Source organism: Podarcis bocagei (assembly GCF_964188305.1).
Source record: "Podarcis bocagei genome assembly, chromosome: 5".
In the NCBI taxonomy this organism is placed as follows: Eukaryota; Metazoa; Chordata; class Lepidosauria; order Squamata; family Lacertidae; genus Podarcis; species Podarcis bocagei.
Genome location: NC_138129.1, coordinates 68,746,446 through 68,770,573, shown reverse-complemented (window position 1 = coordinate 68,770,573; position 24,128 = coordinate 68,746,446). Strand labels below are relative to the sequence as shown.

Here is a 24,128-nt window from a genome sequence, read left to right as displayed (position 1 = left end):
ATGAGATTTCCCCCCTGTGTGTGTGTGTGTTTTTAAAAATTAAATTTGTATACTGCCCTTCATCCAAGGATCACAGAATGGTTCACAATATAAATATACAAAAGGAGATCTCAAAATACATACTAAAACAAAAACAAAACAAACCAGTAACACCCCTCCTACAAACACATTTAAAAGGGCATAGAACGTTAATAAGCCAAAGGCCTGGTTATAGAGAAACGTTTTCACTTGGCGCCTAAATACATGTAATGAAGGCACCAGGCGAGCCTCCCTAGGGAGAGCATTCCACAAATGGGGAGCCACCACAAAAAAGGCCTGTTCTTGTGTTGCCACCCTCCGCATATTTCATGGAGGAGGCACATGAAGAAGGGCCTCAGATGACGGTCGCAGGGTCCATGTCAGTTCTAAGTGTCTGTAGCGCAGGCAGCAGTAACCAAAATACTTGGAGTCCAGGAAAGTTGTACACACCGTGGCTTAACTCCCCCTATACAGCGCGCGCGCACACACACGCTCTGCTATTTGAGCACACAACATGGAAGGAAGGAAGTTACTTTCTGTGTCTTGGAGACAGGTTGTTGTGCAAAGTGCCCCTTTCCCTTAGCTTCTGTCACCAGAGTTCTCCTTTGTGTGCTTCCTAAATGTACATGACCTCCAGCCAGGCAGAGATAGTAGCTCTAGGCCGTGCACCCTATCAGTGGAGGAATTTTCTGTGCTTGTTGGAATGTTGTGAATTGGATGCAGAGTTACTCCAGCATCATCAGTAGGTGGGTGGGCAGGGCTGGTGCAGGAGAGTATTGTACACTACTGTATTTGTTGTGTGTACACATATGTTCTCTCTCCATTGAATCCTTTGTGATTTTTGAAAAATTGGCTTTGTCTGAAGCAGCTGAACAGAGTCTGAAGCAGCGTAGGATTGGGTGTAAGTGTGCTTCTTTCTATCATTCCTACACCCCACCAATATTTCCACTTTGTTTAGGGAAGCTTTTAATGTTTTAATGTTTAATAGACTATTGTATTTTAATATTCTGTTGGAAGCCGCCCAGAGTGGCTGGGGAAACCCAGCCAGATGGGCGGGGTATAAATAATAAATTATTATAAGATTATTATTTGTTTTTGACCTTATACTGACAGAGGTGCACCAGGGAGTAGTATGCTGACATAGCAATGCATCAATATATACTCACAGCAGCACTAATAATACCCACCATATTTGTTGTTGTTTTTCAAGTATAGTCTTGCACTCTTAAACTTTAAAAATAAACAAATAAGCAAGCCTCAAACCAAGATGGGAACATCTTATAAGCCGTCCCAATTCCAACAGCAAATTCTGATTTATTAAAGTACCATTCGGTTTTATTACTGATTATAGTGGTTTTCTTATGTGGCCTTTGAGAATCCAGATTACTTCTATAATTTTGCAGAGCCTTTTGTTTGGTTTTATTTTTAAAAACGCTCTGAGAAGTGGAAAGTGCAGGTGAATTTATTATTTACTGATGGAAAATAGTGTTCTGTGGCTTTCTGTCCTATCTTGGGAGCTTGAGCTGGTTAAGGATAAATGGATTGGCAGAAATTAATCGCTTGTAGTTCTCCAGATAGGAAATTACTAGTGGATTACAAAATGGGAAATGTATGCTCTGTCTGTCAGATTACTCAGGAAATACTTCCAAAGGTCCATTTTTTTTGAGATTACTGAACCACAGATTAGAGAGTTCAGGAGTGGAAAAAAGAAAAAAGAAAAAGTGAACTCACTTTTAGTAATGCTTATGAAAATCCTGACAGAGTATTTTGTAAGTTAGGTTTCTGAGAAATAGCTGTCTTTGCATGCATTTTAAGAAACTAGGACAAAACTGGTGTTCAAAAAATCCTTTCAAACGACCTTAAATGGAAAATCTCTAATGAAGTCTCTTCCCCTTGTGCGTTCCATTGTGAGCCATGTCACCTGATCAGAACTGGTTCTTTCAAGGTGCGTGGTTAGGATTCTGTTTTAATGATATGCTTTTAAAAAAGCAAACTCATTGCTTTTACCTTCACTGGTCTTATTTTGAAAGAGAAAGGGATGCTATAGGTGAAGTTTTATCTATCATTCCAATGTTCCAGGATGAGGTTTGCCTCTGCAATGCCTTCCTTAAAGTTCTTAAAGAAACAGAAGTCTTGTTCCCTACAGAGCATGGTCATCTTAATTCTGCATGTAAACATGAAAATGCCCCAATCAATAGGTGGCTGGCTATTTATTTGTTTCTTTTGTGAAGTTACATACCCCCTCATGTCCCCCTCCAACAAAAGATGAAGTAAATGGAGTTAAAACAGCAATAATACTAAGAAAAGCTAAAAAAACAAAGCCATAAAAAATGGAAAAGCAGCAATAATTTTTTTGAAGAGCCAAATGACAGGAAAAACACTATGCAGCAGCTAAACTTGAAATTTTGCCAGAAAATGTTTTTTTAAGGTATATGTGGAATGTTAGTAATGTGGGAAGGGGAGGGCAGCTAAACCTCCCAGGGGAGTGAATTTCCCACCTGGGTGCTACACCAGAGAAGGTCCTGTCCTGTATCCTTACCAACTGAACATCAGAATGTAAAGGAACACACAGGAGGACCTCCTTAGTTGTTCTTGGAAATTCATTATAACCTTATTTTTAAAAACTGGAGTTCTCTTCCACTTCCTACGTTTTTGCCTACAAGAATATATAGCAGTTTTTGCTACCTATTTGGATTGAAATAATGTTAAAGATCAGGTGTGATGAGGCCTAAAGTGTTGTGAAGAAGGGTCATTGCAGATCATCCTACAAGCAGAGTTTGGTATGCTTAGCTGTATTTATGGATTGTGAAAAACCTACATATTATCGTAACAACCATATCTCTTGCCTTTCTTCGTCTTTGAATATGCACTAATTGTTTGCCCATTAAAGACATGACTTTCAGGCTCCACTGTAACGATTTGCAAAAGATTCACATTAGCATTCTGCTAGATAGTCATTCAAGGTCACCTAAGGTAAGCTACCAGCTGTCCATTTTGTCACTGCATAGTGCAGGAAAGTAGCTCAAATTATTCTCCCTCATAGGTGCAGCAGAATTCTAATATGGAAATCTGAACTAACTTGGAGTAAATTACATTTTCTACAGTGTGATTCTTTTTAACAACTGATTTATCACAGTTGACCTTTTCTTATTGGATAATACTGAGGTTTTCAAACACACATTTTATGATCAAATGTTTCTATTTGTTTCATCATGAATAATGCAGACGAACAGATCATAGGAGACTTTAAACACATCTTAGAAGTAGAATACACTGGTAAGCATCTGATTCCCTCATTGGCTGTGGTGAGCTGTCGTGCTGAACTTTGGGCTTCTCTGCACTACCTTCCACCGCAAGGAAGAGTTCCAACACTTTGGTTTTTACTTTTAGCTAACCACGATTCATTGTGTCATCTAAACCCGAAACTATGGTTTAACATTAACTAGGGTTAGTTGAAACCAGACAGCTTAAGCAACCATGGGTTGAAGTTAGTTTTTAATTACCGTATTTTTCGCTCTATAACACGCACCTGACCATAACACGCACATCGTTTTTAGAGGAGGAAAACAAGGGAAAAAATATTCTGAATGAAACAGTGGACGTATCATTTTTGTGCTTCATGCTGTGGCCACAGACATGTGATCTGATGGTGAATTTGGGGTGACCCAATGCAAAAATCCTGAGAATCCCTGTAACCACTTTTTTGCACCATTGCAGCCCCAGGCGTGATTTTTGGGGGGCAGGCTGTAGCCATGGACATGCTATGTGCTCTGATGGTGAATTTTGGCTGACCCAATGCAAAGATCCTGAGGATCCATGTGGATCCATGCTTTGTAACCACATTTTAAGTGGGGAGGGAAGGAAAAACACAGAAGGCTAAGAATGCAGGAGAGGGCTATAACGTGAGGAAAGGAAGGCAAAAGTCCCCCCACCCACCCACACAAGCCAGCCAGCACTCACTCTCTCTCTCTCTCTCTCTCTCTCTCTCTCTCTCTCTCTCTCTCCCTCCCATCTGCATGTTTTCCGGCTGCCTGATATTTATTTTTTTTAATTGCCTTGACAGAAGAAAGCATTTTAACTGCATTAAGAACTATTTAGCAGCGAAACCTAAGCTTTGCCATCCCTTAAGAGGTACACAACACTGTAATCTTCCAGATCGCATGAATTTACAGGCAAAACACTGTTTAAGGATTTCATCCTTTTAAATTGAAGAAAGCATATTTGAATGCTGTGTGTCCCCAAAAACAAAAAGCAGGAAGTCAAATCAGAATTTTAAGCTGAACCTGTAATCTCTCTCCCTTCACAAACATTGTTCCCTCCGGAGCACAGAGAGGAAAGCAGACACTCTTCTTGCCTGGAGGGGAGGGGCTTTCCCTGCTCTTTGTTCTGTTTCAGCAAACACAACAACGAAACAGAGCGGGTGGGCAGTAAGACCCTGAGGCAGAATGCAGGAAAACAACCACTTCCTCTTCTTGCCTGGAGGGGAGGGGCTTTCCCTGCTCTTTGTTCCGTTTCAGCAATCGTGAAGCCCGATTTGATTTTTGTCTGATTTTTCGGCTCCAGGGACCACACATTCGCTCCATAACACGCACAGACATTTCCCCTTCCTTTTCAGGAGAAAAAATCTGCGTGTTATAGAGCGAAAAATACGGTAACTATAATAAATGTCAACTACAGTTTGTCAGTTTGGATAACATGGTAAACAGCAGTTAACCAAATGCAGCAGTGAAAGCTTCCATGAGAAAAGGGAAAGAGGGAAATACTTGACTCAGAGACTCCCTACAGCTTGTCTTATTGTACCTAGCTAGTACAGTGGTACCTCGGGATGTGAACGGGATCCATTCCGGAGCCCCGTTCGCATCCCGAACAGAACGTAAGATGCGACAGCACGTCTGCGCTTGCATGAGTTGCGTTTCGCCACTTCCGCGCATGCACTTGACGTCATTTTGACCGTCTGCGCGAGTGGCGAAACCTGGAAGTAACACGCTCCGTTACTTCCGGGTCGCGGCAGAGTGCAACCTGAAAGTGCTCAACCTGAAGTGTATTTATCCCAAGGTATGACTGTATGTGCTTTTCAAGGGCAAAAACTATGTGGTTTTTTCATTTCAACACACATTCTTTTACTTCAAATTTGTTTATATTAAGCAGTCACCACTATTTTGTATAGTTACCCTAAACCAAAGCCCAGTTCCTCATTTCCTGTCATCTGGTTATTGTAAATATACTTTTCAATGCTCAGGTTTTGAATCTATTCATTTAAAGCGGGTACAGTGCTTCTTAAGTCTTTGCTTTCTGGGAAACCTTGATGGCGTTTTCTCATTTAGTGCTGGCATTTTGTTTTTATTAATAATGGCCAAAATAAAAGCAACAACCACCCGGTGGTTTATTTATGGTTGAGACAGTGGGATACATAGATTTAATAATTAAAAGTCATTTCAATTCCTCTTTCTTTTGTACTCTAAAAACCCTGATTCTTGTCGTAAAACTGCACCATTTCCCCACACTTGTAGCATTGCATCACTGTGTTTTACTGTTGAGAGATTTGTTCCATTAGAGCAAACCAAATAGGATATATAAATAACCATTGTAATAAGATAGACTCAGTCCATTTCAGAATGACATGTTCATCAGCCTGTGTGATCCATTGGAAATATGTGTTCTACTTTGTTTTCATTACACTGGACTGGTGCGTATGTTAACACTCCTGATTGCTTAACCATGGTTGAACAATTGTGAGTGGATCATATGCTGTATGACCCTCTTTCCTTTCTTCTGGAATATGACTTCCACCCCATGACTGATTAGGTGATTCATTCATCAGCACTTACGTTAACTGACATTAAGGCTAACCAGGGTTTCCCTTGGGCAGCTTTCCAGTTTGTTTCAAATCTTGAAAGCAACCTTGATTAGCCTAAGCTAATGTTGGAGTCAATTCGAGGCCCTCTAGATGCTGTGGGCTCACTCTTGCTTTCTGGACCATTTTTCTGGGAATTTCGGCCTTTTGTGTGCGAGTCTGTGGTCAGGGAGTGGGATGGCACAGAGAGTAAGTAAGTTATGAGATTCTGCAGTGCTCCAACCTCTGTCTTCTTCTGACTCTGGCTCCGACGTAAATCAGCGACTCAAGCTTGCTGCCTTGAGCACACTATATGTAGCAAAGTAAACTGCACAACAGAAGAGGCTGGAGGCTGTGGATACATACTAAAACTATTTTACATAAATGAGAACAAAGAAACATGTCGTCTCTCCTTGCTGTCTTCTCAGAGAGAGACTCAAAAGCAAAAGCAATACACTGAGCGGAAGTTCCGCTCACGAGACCCAGCAGTCTGTGCTGGAATGTAAACAGACGTGTGACACGCTACATGTGCAAGGTTCCCCTCGAATTTTATCCAGGGGCATTTGGATATGCTAATACATATGTATGCATATTCATGGCTCTGGCTGTGAATATAGTTCTAAACCTAACCCATGTCTGCAACAAAAGGTGGACTGGAACTACCCGACAGTGTCCACCAAAGTTTCTATAGTCCCAGAATGCATGGATGTCTCCATCTACCACCTGTGGATATCTACAATTAGATTTTCATGCTTAGGAAGTTTGATAAGGGAGAAACCTAATGTTCATCAGACCGAGCCTTTGATGTTTACGTTGGCAAGACAGTCCTGTCTCTGTTTCCCATTCCCTGTCATTAATCAAGGGTCTGTGAAATTGTTTTTAAATTGAATGTAACCTGGATGGAGAACATTTGACTTGAATGTCAGCTAGATAAGGAAACACATTTATATGTTTGCCTTGTTTTGATTCATTTCTGTTATCATCAAATCAAGGGACACTCAATATTATAAATGCTTCTTGTCCCGGTACCAATATAAAGAGCTCAAATCATTTGTCTGTGTGTTCTATTGATAATCACCAAGACTGGCCAACAGAAAGCACCACAGTTATTTAGAAAAATGGGACCATTTCATACTAAATTGATCCAAAATTAATCAGAGGCCCATCTGCATGATATATTTAAAAGTGTCAAACCTCTTCAAACATTCATGGCATCCCTCAATTAATTTTGGGAACTGTGCCTTTTTAGGAGAGGTCTGTCCTCACAGAGGTACAATTCCCAGAGTTACCTGGAGGAATGATTGATTGTTAAACCAACTGTAGCTCTGTGAGGGGAACAGGAGTCTCCGAACAACTCTCAGCACCCTTAGCAAACTACAGCTCCCAAGGTTCTTTGTGAGAAGGCATAACTGTTTAAAGTGGTATGACACTGCTTTTTCTACACTCGATTCTTGCACTCACAAATAAACTTCGGTATGAAAATGAATACAGTTATAGAACCAGAGGTGTCAAAGGTATTTGTTGTCATAGCATTAATCGGTTTAAATCAAGAAAGTTAATTAACTGAAGAGCATTTAATCAGTTAACAGTTCACATTTCAACAAAGTGTTTAGGGTATGGGACAATGCCTATTTCCCAGTCATAACCCTCTGGTTTATCTTGTTCTGAAATTCCTGCCTAAAACCTACCTCTCAGCTCTTGGCGAGACCAGTCAAAGGCTTTATCTATAAGCTGTTTTTCTCCGTGTTGATTTACAGTAGTGAGTGATAATGTATTTAAATGTAAAGGAACAAATTGCTTACATTAAGACATTTCCCTCAGACTGGCATCTGTAGGGTATGGGGGCATATTTGAAAAAAGCAGCAGCAGCTTATATTAGTCTAAAAATAAATTGTGTCCCTTGCCAAAATAATTGTGAAGGCAAGTGGGAATGTAGCAGGCCTCAAGCAAGATCTTGTAATATTAGTACACTGTGGAGAGCTGCTGCTGCTAAACTTCATTAAGTCTATATTTTGTGAAAGTTGTAAGTAAACTAAATATACAAAATGTTATATGGAAAGTTTAATGATATATTGTGGGGTGTTGCTTCTAAATAATTTAAACCAGCTGTACTTGCCCAAATGAATAGTTCTGCGTTCTGAGGCATAATTCAGTCACTGGGAGTCCTCAGATTTCATAAACTCTCTGTAGGTCTCTTGATTATTAGTGAGCATTTGCTATGCTAAAATGCACCTCCAGTGGGTTTTCATACAGCAGTATGAGCAATTTTGGTTGTGGAGTCTCTTTCAAGATTAACGGACTCTTCATTCATGCGGCATTTAGGCAACAGATGCTCATTTGACTGAAAAGGCTCATCAACTAGAAAGTACATCTGAACTTGTTCTTTAAAAAAAAAATCAGTGGAGATCAGAGTTGCATGGGCTTGTGATAAGGAGACTTGTCAGGCAGGTGCCTTCTTTTTAAGCCTTTAAATAATTGGTGCAAACTTTTCCATGCCACCAAATCTATGCAGGCAATTAAGAAAACATCTTTCTGTAACAGACAATAGTTGATCTCTGATTTTAAATTCTTACCTTGTTTTGATTGTATCTGTATATGGTTGGTGTAAATCACTGGTTTTTAATGAACAGCTGTATACAGGTTTTTTTTATATAAATAAATGATAGATGTTTTAATATTGTTTTAGGGACACTATGTTAGAATACATTCTGTTTATCTCTAAAGCAACTAAATGTGTTAATAGCCTGAAAGTAAATTGACCGATTAGGTTTCAGGAATGCAGAGCAAGGACATTAATGTAAATAGTTACTTCTAATGAATATATAGCCATTTTATTTTTAAAAAAACCTAATTAAAAGCTTCATTTTGATTTTTATAGCACCCTATAAAAATGCCTGTCTTGAAACTGATATGTGTGTGTGTGCACACTCACACAGAATTTTTAGTAAAGATTTTATTGCCGTCAGGAAAAAAAGGAATGACAATACATAGAGAGGGGTATATTGGCTATACCCCTAATGCTGCCAGTTGTTCAAAGTAAATTGAAAAAAGGCAAAACCATGTTTTCCCCATTAGTTTTTTGTTTATAGTAATTTTACATGTTCCGGGCAGCTGCAGCCAAGTGCAATTTTCAGAATTTCTTCTAGTTTGTAGAGCAACTGTTTTGAAGATCATGGGAATGTTATTTGAAAGTCCAGTTAGTATTTTCTCCCTAAGCACAGTGTTTAAAGATGTGAGTTTGAATAGAGGAACATATGTATCCATTGTTGCTGGATAATTGATACTACATCTGCCAGTGATCTTCCTGGGACTAGGTATACATAAGTCTTATTGCACACACTAAAAAGCAAAGTTTTATCTTGAATGTGGTGCCCTTCTGTCTGAATGATACACAGATACACCCAGTTGCAGGCAACATTATTGAAGTGTGCAGTGGGTAATATTGATTTCCTAGTTTCCTAGATGAACAGCATGGGGGCCATTTAGAAAATGAATCGCTAAACCCATTAAATGGTTGTCCTGATCTTTCAAGAATCCCGCCCCCCCCCCCCCAATGATAAGAAGGCCATAGAAAGTTAGTCATAGGCATGTTTTGAATTTGGCATACTGAGGACTCAGTCATTTTAAGTGTACATTCAACATATTTAAGAGGGTTGGGCATATTTTTTAAGTTTTTTGGTGTGTATCCTCTATATATACCTCAGGAGAGCTTAATTTGTGCAGCTGACTTGCTGGCTCGTTGTGGTTCTCATATACTGAGACACCACTAGACATTTTTATAATTATTTTCAAATATCTTCATTATGTTGATAAAATGGCTTTGATTTTATGAATAATCCAGAATGTTTGTGCATTCATTCCTCTTCTCCCACCCACAGCTGTGGAAATTCTCTATACTCTGGTTGTGAGCACTTGATTTACATAATCACTCTACTGTTGCTTCTTAATAACTATGCAAAATGCAGATCTTGTTGTCCTGGTAGGCTAATAATAGTTGGTAGCCAATCAGAGTGCAAGAATGTCTATTATCATGGCAGTTATTACCTTGAAATCACACAGTGGTTAGTCACATTACTCTTGATTACTGCAGTTCCAAAGTCGTGATTGGTGCTTGCATTTAAAATCTATAACCGTCCTAAAGAGAGACTAGTCTGGTGTTTCTTTTCTGAGTGGTAGGCAAATCCAAAATTATATACGAGGAAAAAATAAAACCCCAAAGGCACTGAAATAAGATTAGTTAATGACTGGACAAAGAAATTGTCCGAAGTGTACTGTTCCTGGTTTTCATTTTCTTTGCCTTGCTCTTTCTTCACTCCAACTAACTTGTCTCTCTCAAAGCCTTGACACTTGTATTTTACATAGAAACCTATTTTCTTGCCCTCCAAAGGATTGCAAATTTCAAGATGTTTTCACAATTTAGGGTTCTTGCCCACAGTCCTGGCACAGGAATAAAAACCCAGTCAGATGGGTGGTATAGTAGTAGTAGTAGTAGTAGTAGTAGTAGTAATAATAATAATAATAATAATAATAATAATAATAATGGGAGGGGTTTCCACTTTTAATTTCAGGTACTTAGACAGTTCAGTAGCTAAAAGATAGTCAAACAAGATGTGGTGTTAGTCACATGTTTAAACAAGCTTTTATTTTGGAGAAAAGGTAGAGTTATGAGATGTCTATCTGGAAAATTATTCCGATCAGATTTGGGTCTGCACCAGTTTACTGCTGGAAATTGTTTCCTCCTGGCTGGGTTTACCAGCCAAGTATTCTTTCCTTATGTTCTCTGCCTTCCTCAACGGGTGTGCATCCTAAAACACTTCTGTTCTTATCTAGAACATTTTCTAACAGCCTTCCAACAATCAGTTTGGGGGATACACAATCAATTTCTATAAATTATCTCATTCACAAGTTTGTTGAATGTTAGAGTGCAGAATGCAACTCCTTGCATTTCAATTGCCAGGGGGTGGGATGGGAATCAAATGAAATATGGAAACCTGTGCCATTTCTCTCAGTAGCGCTCCCCAAGTCTCTGGGCTATTCAGGAGACCTGACCTTTGCAAATTTCTATGTGGAACAGAAAGACTTAAAGCTAGTATTATAGCTATGAAGAATTTAAACCGTGACCAAAAAACGGAGAGAGGTAGGCTCAAAAGAAGTGGATGGCATTCGAATATGTAATGCATTTAAAAATAATAGCTGTGCAATTTGAGATAGATTGGGGACTTGGGTTTGTATGCCTAAAAGCAGTGAGTTGCCATTGGGTTTTATCTTTTTCCTAATTTTTACAGTGTCTGATTAAAATCTCTCTTTTTTCCAGCCGTGCTGTGGATGAAGTAGCAACGGAGGCATTAAAATATGCAGAACAACTTCCTGTAGCACAAATAATACATCAGGTATGCTGCTTTATTTCTTTTGTTAATACTCAAGAATACGTAAGGTATTTAGTTTTGGCAATAAAACACTTTTGGTAATCTTACTAGTTTATATTCCATTTAATATTTAATTGTACAAGAGCATATATTTCTATTTAGATAGCAATTTACTATTCAGAGCACAGCAGAAGAGGCTAAGCAATCCGTACCCTGTAGACTCCAGCTTGTGTTGGAAACTTGAACTACTGGTTTTTGTGATCTGTTCTATTAAGAAAGGTTTGCATCATGCTGACTTGCTTACTCAAGGCGATGTACATCTGTACTCCTTGTGTTACCAAGACTTAACAGGAAAATGGTCTCTGAACTTAGATGTGAGTAAGTCTCCAACTTGAGTACTTTTAATTTGCTCTCAGTTCAGATGCTGTCACTGCAAAAAAGGAGTGTCTTGCATATAGGTATTTCATCCTAGTTGCTACCACAGTTAACTTTTACCCAGCTAGGCCAGATACCGCTGCTGCCATCTAAATGGCCCATTATCTACAGCTGTGGCTTTCAGATGCAGCTGTCTTTGAACATGGATAGATCAACAGGAAAAAAAATGGAAGTCCACCAAGCGTCAAAGTTGCTTAGAATTTCCTCTGGGTATTAATTATTATTGTAAGTCTGTTTCCAAATATCTTTGTCAATCAAAGTGGCTTCCTGCCGTTGAATTTGCTCGCTGGAGGCAATGCCAGCTTTAGCTTAAAGGAAACAAGGGCTTTATTTTAAAACTTTCAAGTGTACAGGCCTTTTCTGCAAGATGTTAAACCCAAAGGAAATTTAAAACTTTAGGCTGAAATCTGCACCTCCGGGAAGAATATCTGATGTGTTCAGAACATGGAAGATTGGAAATCAGGACCAGTTTGTATGTCAGGAACTCCCTTGGTGTTGTCAGAGCTTCAAATGACCCAGCAGCCTGCAAATGTCACATTTAAAATTCTGTCTTCATGCCTGACTCTCGGCATAAATGAATTAAACAGCAGAGCAGGCAGTAAGTCAATATGTTCTTAACAGTGAGAGTGAGCAATGAAACAGTTTGAGGATTGTTTGGAATAGGTAAATAGGAACTGCACAGAACAGTTCACCTAAAGGAATATCTGATACAGGAAACAGAATTAACCTTTAAGATGGTTGACCAGATGAAATGTCACAGTAATATTTTTACAGCACAAAGAAAGTAATACAGCCCCGGTGGGTTCGTTTGGCTGCTTTGTGCCATATTGCAATGAAATACTTCACTGAACAGAATCAGAAACGTGGTTTTCATGCATTTTGACCATTTCCTCGAGCAAACCCTTACTCAGATTACAAGATTGTCTTGGCAAAATTGTCTAATTTGACCTTCTTGCTTGGGTATTTTAGCCCAGTCCAATATAAAACTAATACATAGCTAAATATTATGAAAGGAAACCTTTATAAAATAGCTGCTGGTTGAAATTGTGCCGGGTTAATTCATGGTGAGGTTCATGGTGGCTCCACAACTGTGGAATCCCTCCATTCTGAGATTTGTCTGCCTCTTCATTTTACTTTTTTAGGAAGCAGGTCAATCCATCCTTCTAGCAGGATTTTGAAGATGGGGTGAATAATTTTTAGATGGTTTCTTATAGCCAGCTTTTTTAAAAGCATTGATGAACAATTTGATGCTTCCTTTCCTCCTCTTTTCTGTGTATTACACTTATGGAATTGCTCTTACTGTATTTGATTCATATTTTATTGTATTGTTTCATATTTCTATCAGTGTAAACCTCTCCGGGGTTACTGGCGACGGTTGGTTCATAGAGCTAATAAATAAACTCAAAATTACTGAACGGAAGCCCATTTTCAGTGCACTGCTGAGCTTACCTTTTGTGTGGGATTGTGGCCTCCAAATCACCACTTTTTCAGTTTAGGCCGAACATTGCCCCCTTTTGTCATAACATTTTAACACTTGGAAAGTGACACTGCAGCTGGGTCTATGGTTAAATCATTAGCAAGCATACTTTTCTAATAAATCTGTACTGTGTTTGTTCGTTGTAAAAATCCATTATGGATCATTATTTTTAAGGTTTCCTCTGTCAAGTAAAGAATAGCTTTTGGGGCCAAACCCAGTTCTAAGCCATAGCAAGTATGTCTTTGACGAAACAAGAATTCCTATAATTTTATTTTGAAGAGTTTCCCTATATTTTAATACTTGATTTTAATTTATTTTAATTTGCTATTGTAATGGTTCTAGGGGTTGCTCGTGTGTAAGCAGGTACCTATCTCCCCGGCTGGGTGCAAACACCTGGCTGGGTTGCCAAAGTGAACCTTTTTCTGTCCGGACAGCCACTCACCCGTGGCTGACTCAATCGCTGGCAGAATCCCTGAGTGGGCGTTTCTTAAACTTCTTCCAGCAAAGAAGTTCTTTGAAGCCTAGTCTCCACCTACCCTCTCTCCGCGGAAGCCTTCTGCGCAGGGAGGGTGTGGGCAACGGAGGACCCTAATCTCCCCGCTGGTCCCAGGCAAAGAGTCATGAGACCGCCTCACCACTTCCCCCCGCTGCCCCCCTTCTCCACTGGTGCTACGCTGATTCTCTTCCCCAGAAGATGGGCTGCTCCTCCCGATCCCTGGACGCTCTCTGGAATCCCTCTGGCTTTTGCTCTCCCCCTCCAGTACTGATGGCAGTTCCCTGACAGATATTAATATTTTAAATTTTTTAATTTTTTATTATTGGCTTTCACTTTTCATTTTTAACAACAACCCCCCCCATCAAATTCCCAGAAAAATATTGTTTACTTTTTGCTTCATGTAAACACGGTAGTATGATGGAAGCCTGTAGCGAGTTCAGTTCAGGTGATATTTTTGAAACATCTCTTCTCAGTAACCTTGATATTGGGGAGACTCCATTTGAGGACATTCTTTAAAATGAAGCTGTAATTAAGTCAGTGGCCTTGCTCAGCTGTTGGGTTGTATTTTAGTTAAACGGAATCTGATAACATCTGTGACCTTCTAATATAACATCACTAGAAATTGGGAGGAATTAATTTTATTGATTAAGGGTATGTTTTAATCAGTGTCAGGTCTACTAATTTTATTTTAATTTAAACCTCTAATAAATGGCAGTCATGTATCAGTATAAAATCCTTTTTCTGTGGTAGTGAGTTCAGGTTGCGGTAGATGGGTTACTGAAAGATCTATTTGGCAAATCTGTGGTGCATTCTTATCCCGCAGTGATTTGCCCATGTCTCCCTTCCTTCCCCCATTTTTAAACCCTTCATTGTCATTGGAAGTTCATTAATAGGAACTCCTCTAGTTTTCTTTTTAAATCAGGAGTGGGGAACCTATGACCCTCCAGATGTTGCAGAACTACAACTCCCAGCACATTTGGGGTTATAGATTGCTTCCATTTTGGAAAATGTAACTAAGGTGATGATAGCTCTTAAGCAAAAATAATTTATTATTATTATTATTATTATTATTATTATTATTATTATTATTATTATTATCAACCATAGCAAACATGGCCAATTATTGTAGTTCAGTAACATATGTAGGGCCGAAGATATCCCCCGCCCCGCAACTTGTTTTGAACAAATAGCAGTCATGGGGTGAGCAAGTGACATGGGTTGTACTGGGGCACTGGGAAAGGAGACTTTTTGCTGATTGCTGATTTGTTTTCTGATTGCTCTCCCAGGCAACAGTTTTTCCAGGAAAACAAAGCCAGGGATGGGGGGAAAACGGAATTCCTAAGGCCATGGTTCTGATCTGATTTGCACACATAAAGCTATGCAGTTTTTTAAAAAAATAATAATGAAATAGCAGGAAATCTTAATGGCAGATACTTATTTCTGTGGCTGTTTTGACTATATTAGCAATGACACTCATAGCCTGAACATCAGAAATGAAGGGAATGATGAGTCATTTCCTCAAAGTTAGCAATAAATCAAGTCTAATTTCCGCAGATTAAAAAATATTAATTAATATATAGAGCGTGAGCTGTCAGTGTTCAAATGCCTAGAGATAGGACAACATTTGACCCAAGTCAAAAATCCTTTCACAGTCTTTTTCTTGCAGAGCTTGGAAAACAGCTTAGAACTTGATAAATACCGTATTTTTCGCTCTATAGGACGCACTTTTTCCCTCCTAAAAAGCAAGGGAAAATGTGTGTGCGTCCTATGGAGCGAATGCAGGGGGGAGGCAGGTGGGAAAAGCCCCCAAGAGCCGCACACAAGCTCCGTGCGCTCTTGTGGGCTTTTCCCCAGGAGGGAGAAGGGACTGACTGGCCGCATCAGTCCCTTCTCCCACCTCCCAGAAAAGCCCACAGGAGCAACGCACCCTTTAAAGAGCGCGCAGCTTCTGCCAGCTTTTGAGATAGGTGAGGGAATCCCCCCACCTCCCAGAAAAGCCAGGAGAAGCCACACACTCTTTAAAGGGGTTGCACGGCTTCTGCGGGAGGTGGGGGAATTCCCCCACCTCCCGCAAAAGCAGGACGAAGGGCTGGGAGAATCGCACAGGCTGCCTGCAGCCTGTCCGCTGCTCCCAGAGCTGGGGGGGGGGGGATCATATTTTTTTCCTTGATTTCCCCCTCTGAAAACTAGGTGCGCCCTATGGTCAGGTGCGCCCTATGGTGCGAAAAATACGGTAATTCTCTGCTGTAACATGGGAGTTGAAGTTTGGGAAATTCTGGTTGACAAATACCGTTAAATATACTTTGAACAAGGCCGACCAGCATTTAGCAAATAATGCTTTCTTACGTTTATGGTAGCTTCAGTTCCAAGAACCATGTCAGATTTTGAAATAAGTGACATGAATAAATGGCAACATTTATTTATTTATACATACATACATACATACATACATACATACATACAAACAACGTACACCCAACACCTTCATTGTTGATCAATCCAGATCTACATTCTGGCATATCTGTCTATCAAATTTGTTTCTTGCTGCGGCTCCAATCTGGTGGAATGCTCTGTCACAAGAGACTAGGGCCCTGCGGGACCTGACATCTTTCCGCAGGGCCTGCAAGACAGAGTTGTTCCGCCAGGCCTTTGGTCAGGGCGCAGCCTGACTCCCTCCTCTGGCAACCTGCACAGAATTTTGCTTAATTGGTTGCCATCAATTTGATTTAATTAATTTTTATAATGAAATATTTTTAGATTGTGTAACTATTTTACTGTTTGATTATTTGATTGTTGTTAGCCGCCCTGAGCCCGGCTTCGGCTGGGGAGGGCGGGATATAAATAAAATTTATTATTATTATTATTATTATTATTATTCCCAGGTGTCTCAGGGCAGCATATTTGGGGTTATAGATAGCTTCCATTTTGGAAAATGTAATTAGGGTGATGATAGCCCTTAAGCAAAAATGGGTGATATATTCACTATAAGCATATAAGGGAATGTGTTTCTGGGAAGTTCTGCTCTAGCCTTGGTCCATGCAGAGAAGCAGTGTTTGATCTCCTCTTCCTTTGCCTCTTGGTTCAGACCGGCAATTCATGCATCTACTAATTACCTGCTAAATGGGGCTTCTTCAGAATTGACATGTATAGGCTCTCAGTGTAAAGCATATTACTATTCTGCTTTAGAGTATAAACTTATCTTCGTATCATTGTGCATGTCTGTCTACATTCAAATGATGTCCTGATGCAAAGTAACTCTGCTGGCACCTTAACAACTTGCTTTCAATATTTTAGGTGGTGGGCTATTATTTTAATAGAAGATCTTCCTCACTAAGAAATTAGGATAGGATTTCTGGGCATGGAATGCCTGTCTCCTAAGACTGAAGCACATGAATGGGAAGTGATGTCCATCAGCCTTGCATGAATGCATTAGTACTTGCCACTTTAACCTTGTCAGCATTTGCTGGGTTCGTCTGCTGGGAAGCTTGCATCAGCGGTACAACTCAATGACTGAATTTACTTACAATGGGAGATTGGGGGGGGAGAGAGAGAGAGAGAGAGAGAGAGAGAGAGGAGAGAGAGAGAGAGAGAGAGAGAGAGAGAGAGAGAGAACAGAAACAGATTTCTAAAAGAAATTATATCTTGACATTTCTTAACAGAGGTTAATTTGGCTTAAAGATAATCAGCCTCTCTTTCAAAGCCTGAATTGGGAATCAAGATTTTAGGTTTTTCTGGGGGTGGGGTGGGGAATAGTCACACTTTCTTCCCACTTTGTTAATCACCGACACAGATGGGTCAGAATACATTTGTTTACACATTAATAGGTTCGTTTCACTTCAATTTGTTGAAAATAAAATGGTGATTAGCACACTATAGATTTTTATTCCTCTCTTATAAAATCAGTTAAGGGTGTTTAAAACTTTAATCAAGCATGCACAGAGCTTAATGAGTGAACAAAAGCAGTACAGGTTTCAGCTAGATGGAAGCACTGATACGCTTTGGTTATAACAGTTAACCTGGAGGTAAAATGCTTTGGAAAAACTGATAAAATCCCCTGAAGAATTCAAACATCAGTGAATGAGAAATCAGACATGATTTTAAAGTAACAACTGCTGACAGGCCATCTAAATATTTGCCAGCACAATGTTAGCCTGCTTCCCCCCCCCCCCCAGCAAGCATACTTCTTTTCCTAGAAACTTGCATGCTGTGAGATATTTTGCTTAAAATTTATATGCTGCCTTTTATAAATGATTTCAAGTTATTGGCGCCCATCCAGCCCATTATTGAACAAGGTTCAGCCTTTCCAAATCCTCACGTGACTAGGAAAAATAGAGCTGAGTTCTGCAAACATGCTGGTGACACTTTATTCCAAATCCCCAGCTGATCTCTCCCAAGAGTTTCATGTGCTGTGGAGAGCCCAGCAGTGGCGATCCTGAACACCACTACCCCTTGCTTTAAAAAAAAAGTAATTAAAATTTTGCACAGCACTCCAATCAAAGTACTGACAGAAGTAGTTGCAGTCACTAATACATTGCAGGGCAGAGGCATTCTAGGCTCATAAAGATAGAGGCTTCAGCCGCTTGGTGCTTCTCTGCTTTGCTCAGCACCCCTTACCTGTCCTTGTGGCTTGGCCTGGTAACCCTACAGGGGGACAGGTGGCACTGGGAAACATTAGGTACAGGCAGTGCTAATCACAAGAGAAGTGTCAAGCTTCCTTGCAGCTCCAAGACTAGGCAGGGAGCTTGCTAGACCCCTTCCCTCCTTCAACCTGATACTGGCCTTGAAGTCATTAAGGAACTGAATGATTCACACAAATGGAGGGTGGATTTGGTGAAGGAATGTATGAGCAGATGGCTTGTTGTTATCTCTCTAAACCATGGTTTGTCATACATTGCCCTTGACAGATTTACCTCTGTTAACATGGGGACTGGTAGGCCTGTGTGTTTGGGGAACCAATGTGAAACTGCCACCAACAGGGTTTCGAAAACATGCTCCCCTAGAAACTATATTTAGCTGGAGACAAATCAAGCAGTGGGGTGTGTGTGTGTGTGTGTGTGTGGTCCCAAGAAACGTGTACCCAAAGTTTATAGAAAAGGAATGAATTTATTATAAAGCATTAAGGGTAATTTTAACATATTATTAAAGTACTGGGCAATCATAAAAGAGTATCCCAACATAATCACACTTTTAAAGAGTAAGAGTTCTAAACTAAAAGGGGAGCTTGCACTGATGGTAGAGATTGTTGCAAAGTTCTCTTCATCCCCAGGAACTCGCTAACATGAAGGTTAGGCATAGATAAATCAACTATGGGACTGTGCATAAGATCAAGGACCATGTTCCTCATGGTCTTTTGCTTTACCTACTCCACACACACCCTCTATTTCATGGGTGTAGCCAGGGAGGGGCAGCTTCCCCTCCTAGATCAAGTAAAACAATAGAAATACTTAACTAACTGACCAATCACGTCAGTTCTGGCCCGCCCCCCACAAAACTCCTGCCACCCCAACAAAAATCCTGGCTACACCCATGCTCTAATTCACCCCTGCACACAAACTAGAGGTAACAACAAAGGCCACGTAACACTTTTCTCTTTTTCCTTTCATTAATTGGAGCTAAATGGTAGAGCAATCCTTCCTGGGAATCAGCTCACTCAAAACTTCCCCCCTCCACATAGCTGGAACAAAATCTTCCCGTTGGCACGAATGGGAACTTTTCCCTCTTAGCGTTCTAGCTGCATGTTGGGGGGATAGGGTGATTTTACTTCTGATCCCATTGGAGTAGAAAGAGATAAGTTTCCCCAGCCCACACACACTGCATTCTTGGTAATGACCCCTCATTAATTGATCCTGTAATAATTAACTATCTTAATTACTGTAATTAGTAAATGTAAAAAAGAGTTGTAGCTATGCACACTGTATCTAAGCACATGATTACCGTACCTCTGCTGTCTGGTTGCCTCTCCTGTCTGGCCTGTGGGGTGCTTGGTTGGCTCCAGAGCCTCAGGCTGGATTAATGCAGGCCTCTGTCAGATTTGACCATAGCTCCCAGGCTTGAATGTACAAAGACTGAGCTGCTCTGGAGTCTTCGGCCGAAAGGAGTTGGACAAATAGGTGTCTGCTCCATCGCTCAGTTCTTTCATCTCTTTTCTCAGCTTCTGTCTGCTGATCTTCTTTTCTTCCCTTTCTCCAAAGAGTTGGCTCCATCTGTATGCCTGAAGGGTAGCTTGTGGAAATAGCCACTCAGGTGACTGGTCTAGTCGTGTCAAATTTGCAAACTCACACAAGATCGGAGTTACTATTGAGTGAAAAGAATACAGTGGTGCCTTGCAAGACGAAATTAATTCGTTCCGCAATTTTTGCCGTCTAGCGAATTTTTTGTCTTGCGAAGCACGGTTTAAACGGCTTAACAAAGTCGCAAGACGTTTTCGTCTTGCGAAGCAAGCCCGTAGGGAAATTCGTCTTGCGAGGCAAATCGCGGACAAAAAAACCTTTCGTCTAGCGAGTTTTTTGTCTTGCGAGGCATTCGTCTTGCGAGGTACCACTGTACATTGCCTGCCAGAATTGCTGAGGGCTCACATATAGGTTCCCCGGTTTCAAGGTGGTGTCCTTGCTTGAAGAACTGTCCCTGAATTTTTTCCTCTGTTCATGAAATTATCTAATCTGTCCTCAGGAACTTTTGATTGCTCCAGTGTGAATCATAACCATATTGGATGAGAGCCAATTCTCCCTTACAGTACTTGTTTAGATTTTGCTTTAGGAGCAAGCTCTCACCCTTTCTGTTTCTGTTTTACTTTCTTAGTTCATATTAGCTTAGTTTATATTACCATTTCTGCCCCTGGATGTAACTCTTTTCTTCCCAGATATTTTTTTGAGGCGTGCTCTGAACATTCACATCCAGTTTTGACCCTCTATTGTAAAGCACATGATAGGCACTTTCTGACCCCTTTAGGACGGTAATTTCTTCAGTTCGTGTATCTTTGGTATTCTATATTATTCTGCTTTTGGATGGATCCTCTGTCAAACTCTTGCCACTTTGCAAGGCCCCTTTCATCTTTCAAAAAGCTCTGATCCTGAAACGAATGCCCTCAATTACAGTACTCATTGCTTGCTGTTTACATTTTCATAATGCACACCTGTGAATTCAGCAAAGGCTGTTGTGAGATGTATACCATGAAAATCAGATGTTGTTAGGAAATAGCACAGGAGTTTCAGTGACATTTCATCTCAAGAGCTACCTTTACCCATCTCAGTCTAGCCAGTTAATTGGATCATCTTCAGAGGCCCTTTTACATGTCTCTCCACTGTCTGAACTGTAGAAGATAGGGCCTTCTCCACAGCGACACTAAGATTATTGAAAAGTTCCACAATCTATATTAGGGCAGTACCTTTATTAGGCCAATGAAAATGTCACAAAATCCATGTGTAAGCTTGATTTCACTAGAGCTCTTCATTACTGGATGGTAAACAGAGCAGGAATGGAGAAAATCAGCTGATGATGAAGCCATGAGGTTTACATTTGGTCACAGGCATAAGAGGGAATGTGGGATGAGGTAGCAGAGATTTGAATGAGGTGCTATGTGAGTTTCAGGAAAGAAGGAGCAAATTATAAATACTCCATATTTGAAAATATAAAATCCAGCTGATGCATAGCTCTTTCTAGGTTATAAAGTGATGGAACTCTCTGTTCCAGCGGGGTGACCTGTGGTCCCCTGATGTTGCTATACTCCAGCTCCCATTAGCCATAGCTAGTATAGCCAGTGATCAGGGATGATGAGAAATATAGTCTACCAAAATCTGAAACGCCATAGGTTTCTCATCTCTACTCAGTTGTGAGCACTTGCTCCCATCATCCTGATTTCTGTCTTGAGACTAAGATGGTGCTATTTCTGAGGGCCTTTGGTTTGTGAAATAAGATATTCTTCATCTCCTTAATTTTAGCTGTCTGTTGGTAGTCTGTACCTTTTACCTGGTAGCCATTTAATTCTAAATTATGGTGGATGTTTTTATCCCTTTTGTGAACCATAGATTAAAGGACCTTTTCCACATAAAACGCTAAGTCACAGTTTGTTTAATGAATTCTGAGTTGTTATGCAGATTGGCAAAACAAGCGATGGGTTGTTTCTCTGATGTTTAATTTGCTTTCTGTTTGCTCTTGTATCATGCCTTTATAGTTTGACCACCCCACCCCAGATATTCTCCAGTCAAGCCATGGTTAAAGGGTTCACACACAACGCCGAGCCACGGTTAAAACAAACACATGCTTATAATTCAACCCATGATTTCAGATTGTGGTATGTTAACAGTTAAGCTGTGGGCAGGGTTCAATCATAATGCTAGCCATGGTTTAATAAACCATGGTTTACTGTTATGTACAAACTAGGCCATGGTGAATGGACAAATGGTATACAAATAGTATAAATGAATATATTAAATTGTGTAGTTATGTAAATGAGGAAAGAACATATGTCAATTCCTTTAGCCATTTCACTTCTAATCATGGGACAAAACAGTCCCCTGGAGCTTTCATTCTGGGAAAGAAAATACAAGGATAATTTGGCAACATATGAAAGTTTTGTTTTTTTAAAAAAAATCTTAATCTTCAGTCGTTGTACAAATTGTTCTAGGTTTTATTGGATTTTATTATTGTAGGGTAAAATTAAGAAAAGAAAATAGCTTGTTTACTTGAGATTTTAAAGTACAACGAGGAGGAAAGAAGCAGACAAATGAACAATTGCCCCAGTGTTGTTCATAAAATACGTTTGTTCCTACTTCTGTGTCCTGAGATGAGCACTTTGGTTTTATTGCTTTCTTTTATATTGGCATTGTTGGGCCTTTTATTTTTCTTATATCTCTAACGTATTGAAGTCTAATAGCTACTTATGTGCCCAGGAGCAGCAAGTGTCATTATGTCAAGTTCTGCCAATTCGTGTCAGTTCTGTGGGCACAAAATATCAAAGGGAATTACTACTACATGTGAGAGAAAGAGAAGGGAGGTGCTAGAGAGACAATATCTGTGTGCAGAATCAAGCAGAAGTTCTGATCATATTGTTCCTAGTATATTTTGAAGCATCAAAAATGATAAAAATATGTATTTCATTATCTCCGAGTAGCATTCGTTTCAGAGAGATAACTATATCCCTGTGTAGCACTCACGTTGAGGATCATTAACATTTAACATTTATTACAACCCAATCCTACAGGTGTAACTATATGACTAGTAGCAGAGCTAAAGGTGACATAACCCATTAACAGAATCTCATGCTTTCATTGGGGGATAAGGGTTGCTTTTGGTTATTATTTCTTCATTAAGTGTTGTGGTAGAAAGGGATTTATTTTCTACTTCCACTTTTAATGGAAATTCCAGACTGGTGGTGATTCCAAGTTAGTGTTCTTCACTGAGAAACGCCCCCCCCCCTGCTGCCTTCCCTTTACAAACAAATCAGACTTCAAGTTTATTTCTAGAAGCTCAACTAGGCTTAGCATTTATATCTAGAAAGTGTTTCCTCTTTGCTCTGCTAAGCATAGCTTGAGAGATGGCTAATAAGTGGGTGTCATGAGGTTGGATGTACACTGGCTTTGTGCTCTTCTCTCTATAGCCCAAAGACAAACAAAAACTCACACAAGCAGAGTAGCCACTTAATGTTTATCTCTCATCTCAAGATCCTCTCCTCTTTAATTAGAATAACTTTTTAGAAGCTCCTACTGAGTTATGTTACTGAAACTTTCCAGGTTGTCTATTCCCACCCCAGAAGTGTACAATAGGTACATTTGATTAACAGGAGGGTAGGTGGATTAGCATATCAACAAAGGGTTCTTGACTTGTTAAGAGATGGGCAGGGTAGTTCAAACCCTGAACAATTATTCATGCATCATAATGTCTGTAATGGGTTGTATTCAATTGCCCTAGTTCAGGGCAGCAGTCACTCTGATTCTTAAATAAAACATAATTTGCAGTACTATTGACAAGCTGCAAGAAAATGCTTAAGCGCATTGCTTTATGGCATTGATCAGCGCTTGAGGTATATATTTCTAGCGTTTTGAGCTGAAAACAGGGCATCTTTCAAGTAAGATAGGATGACTTTGCTTGGACTTTTCCAGCTTCCTAGAGAGGTCACAAGTGCAGGAAACATTGGATGCATTCCTCATCCATCATCCGCAGGTCATGCACTCCCGGGTTATATTGTTGTCGGTCTTCTTGTTCTGTTGTCTTCATTGGTGCCAAAGAAATTCAAGTGTACATTGAGGATGACAAGCTAGCTCTCTAATGTAGCTTGTGCTATATGGCATCAATCAATGTCAGTCACCAGTTGTTACTCTCAGTGTGGGAGGGCTTCTATGTTATTGTTGCTACGCAAGATATTTGCTTTTGCAAGTTACAGTTTGTAGTAATAGTTAGATTGTTGCATTTCCCACTTAAAATATGAATCCCAGGGTGCATACACAAGTGTTTGATGCATTTAAAAGATTTTGGCTACTGAGCCTAGCGTTCTCAATGAGTACAGGT

The 24,128-nt window shown here is 40.0% G+C and overlaps 1 protein-coding gene across 1 annotated transcript in view; it reads left to right on the top strand.

The window, feature by feature from the left end:
• The window catches only part of PIGK (phosphatidylinositol glycan anchor biosynthesis class K), a 96,772-nt gene that overhangs the window by 59,269 nt on the left and 13,375 nt on the right, over nt 1-24,128 (top strand). Inside the window, exon 10 of the mRNA XM_081193851.1 lies at nt 11,166-11,241. Coding sequence (XP_081049977.1) covers nt 11,166-11,241 — 76 coding nt within the window. The remainder of the gene's footprint in view (nt 1-11,165; nt 11,242-24,128) is intronic.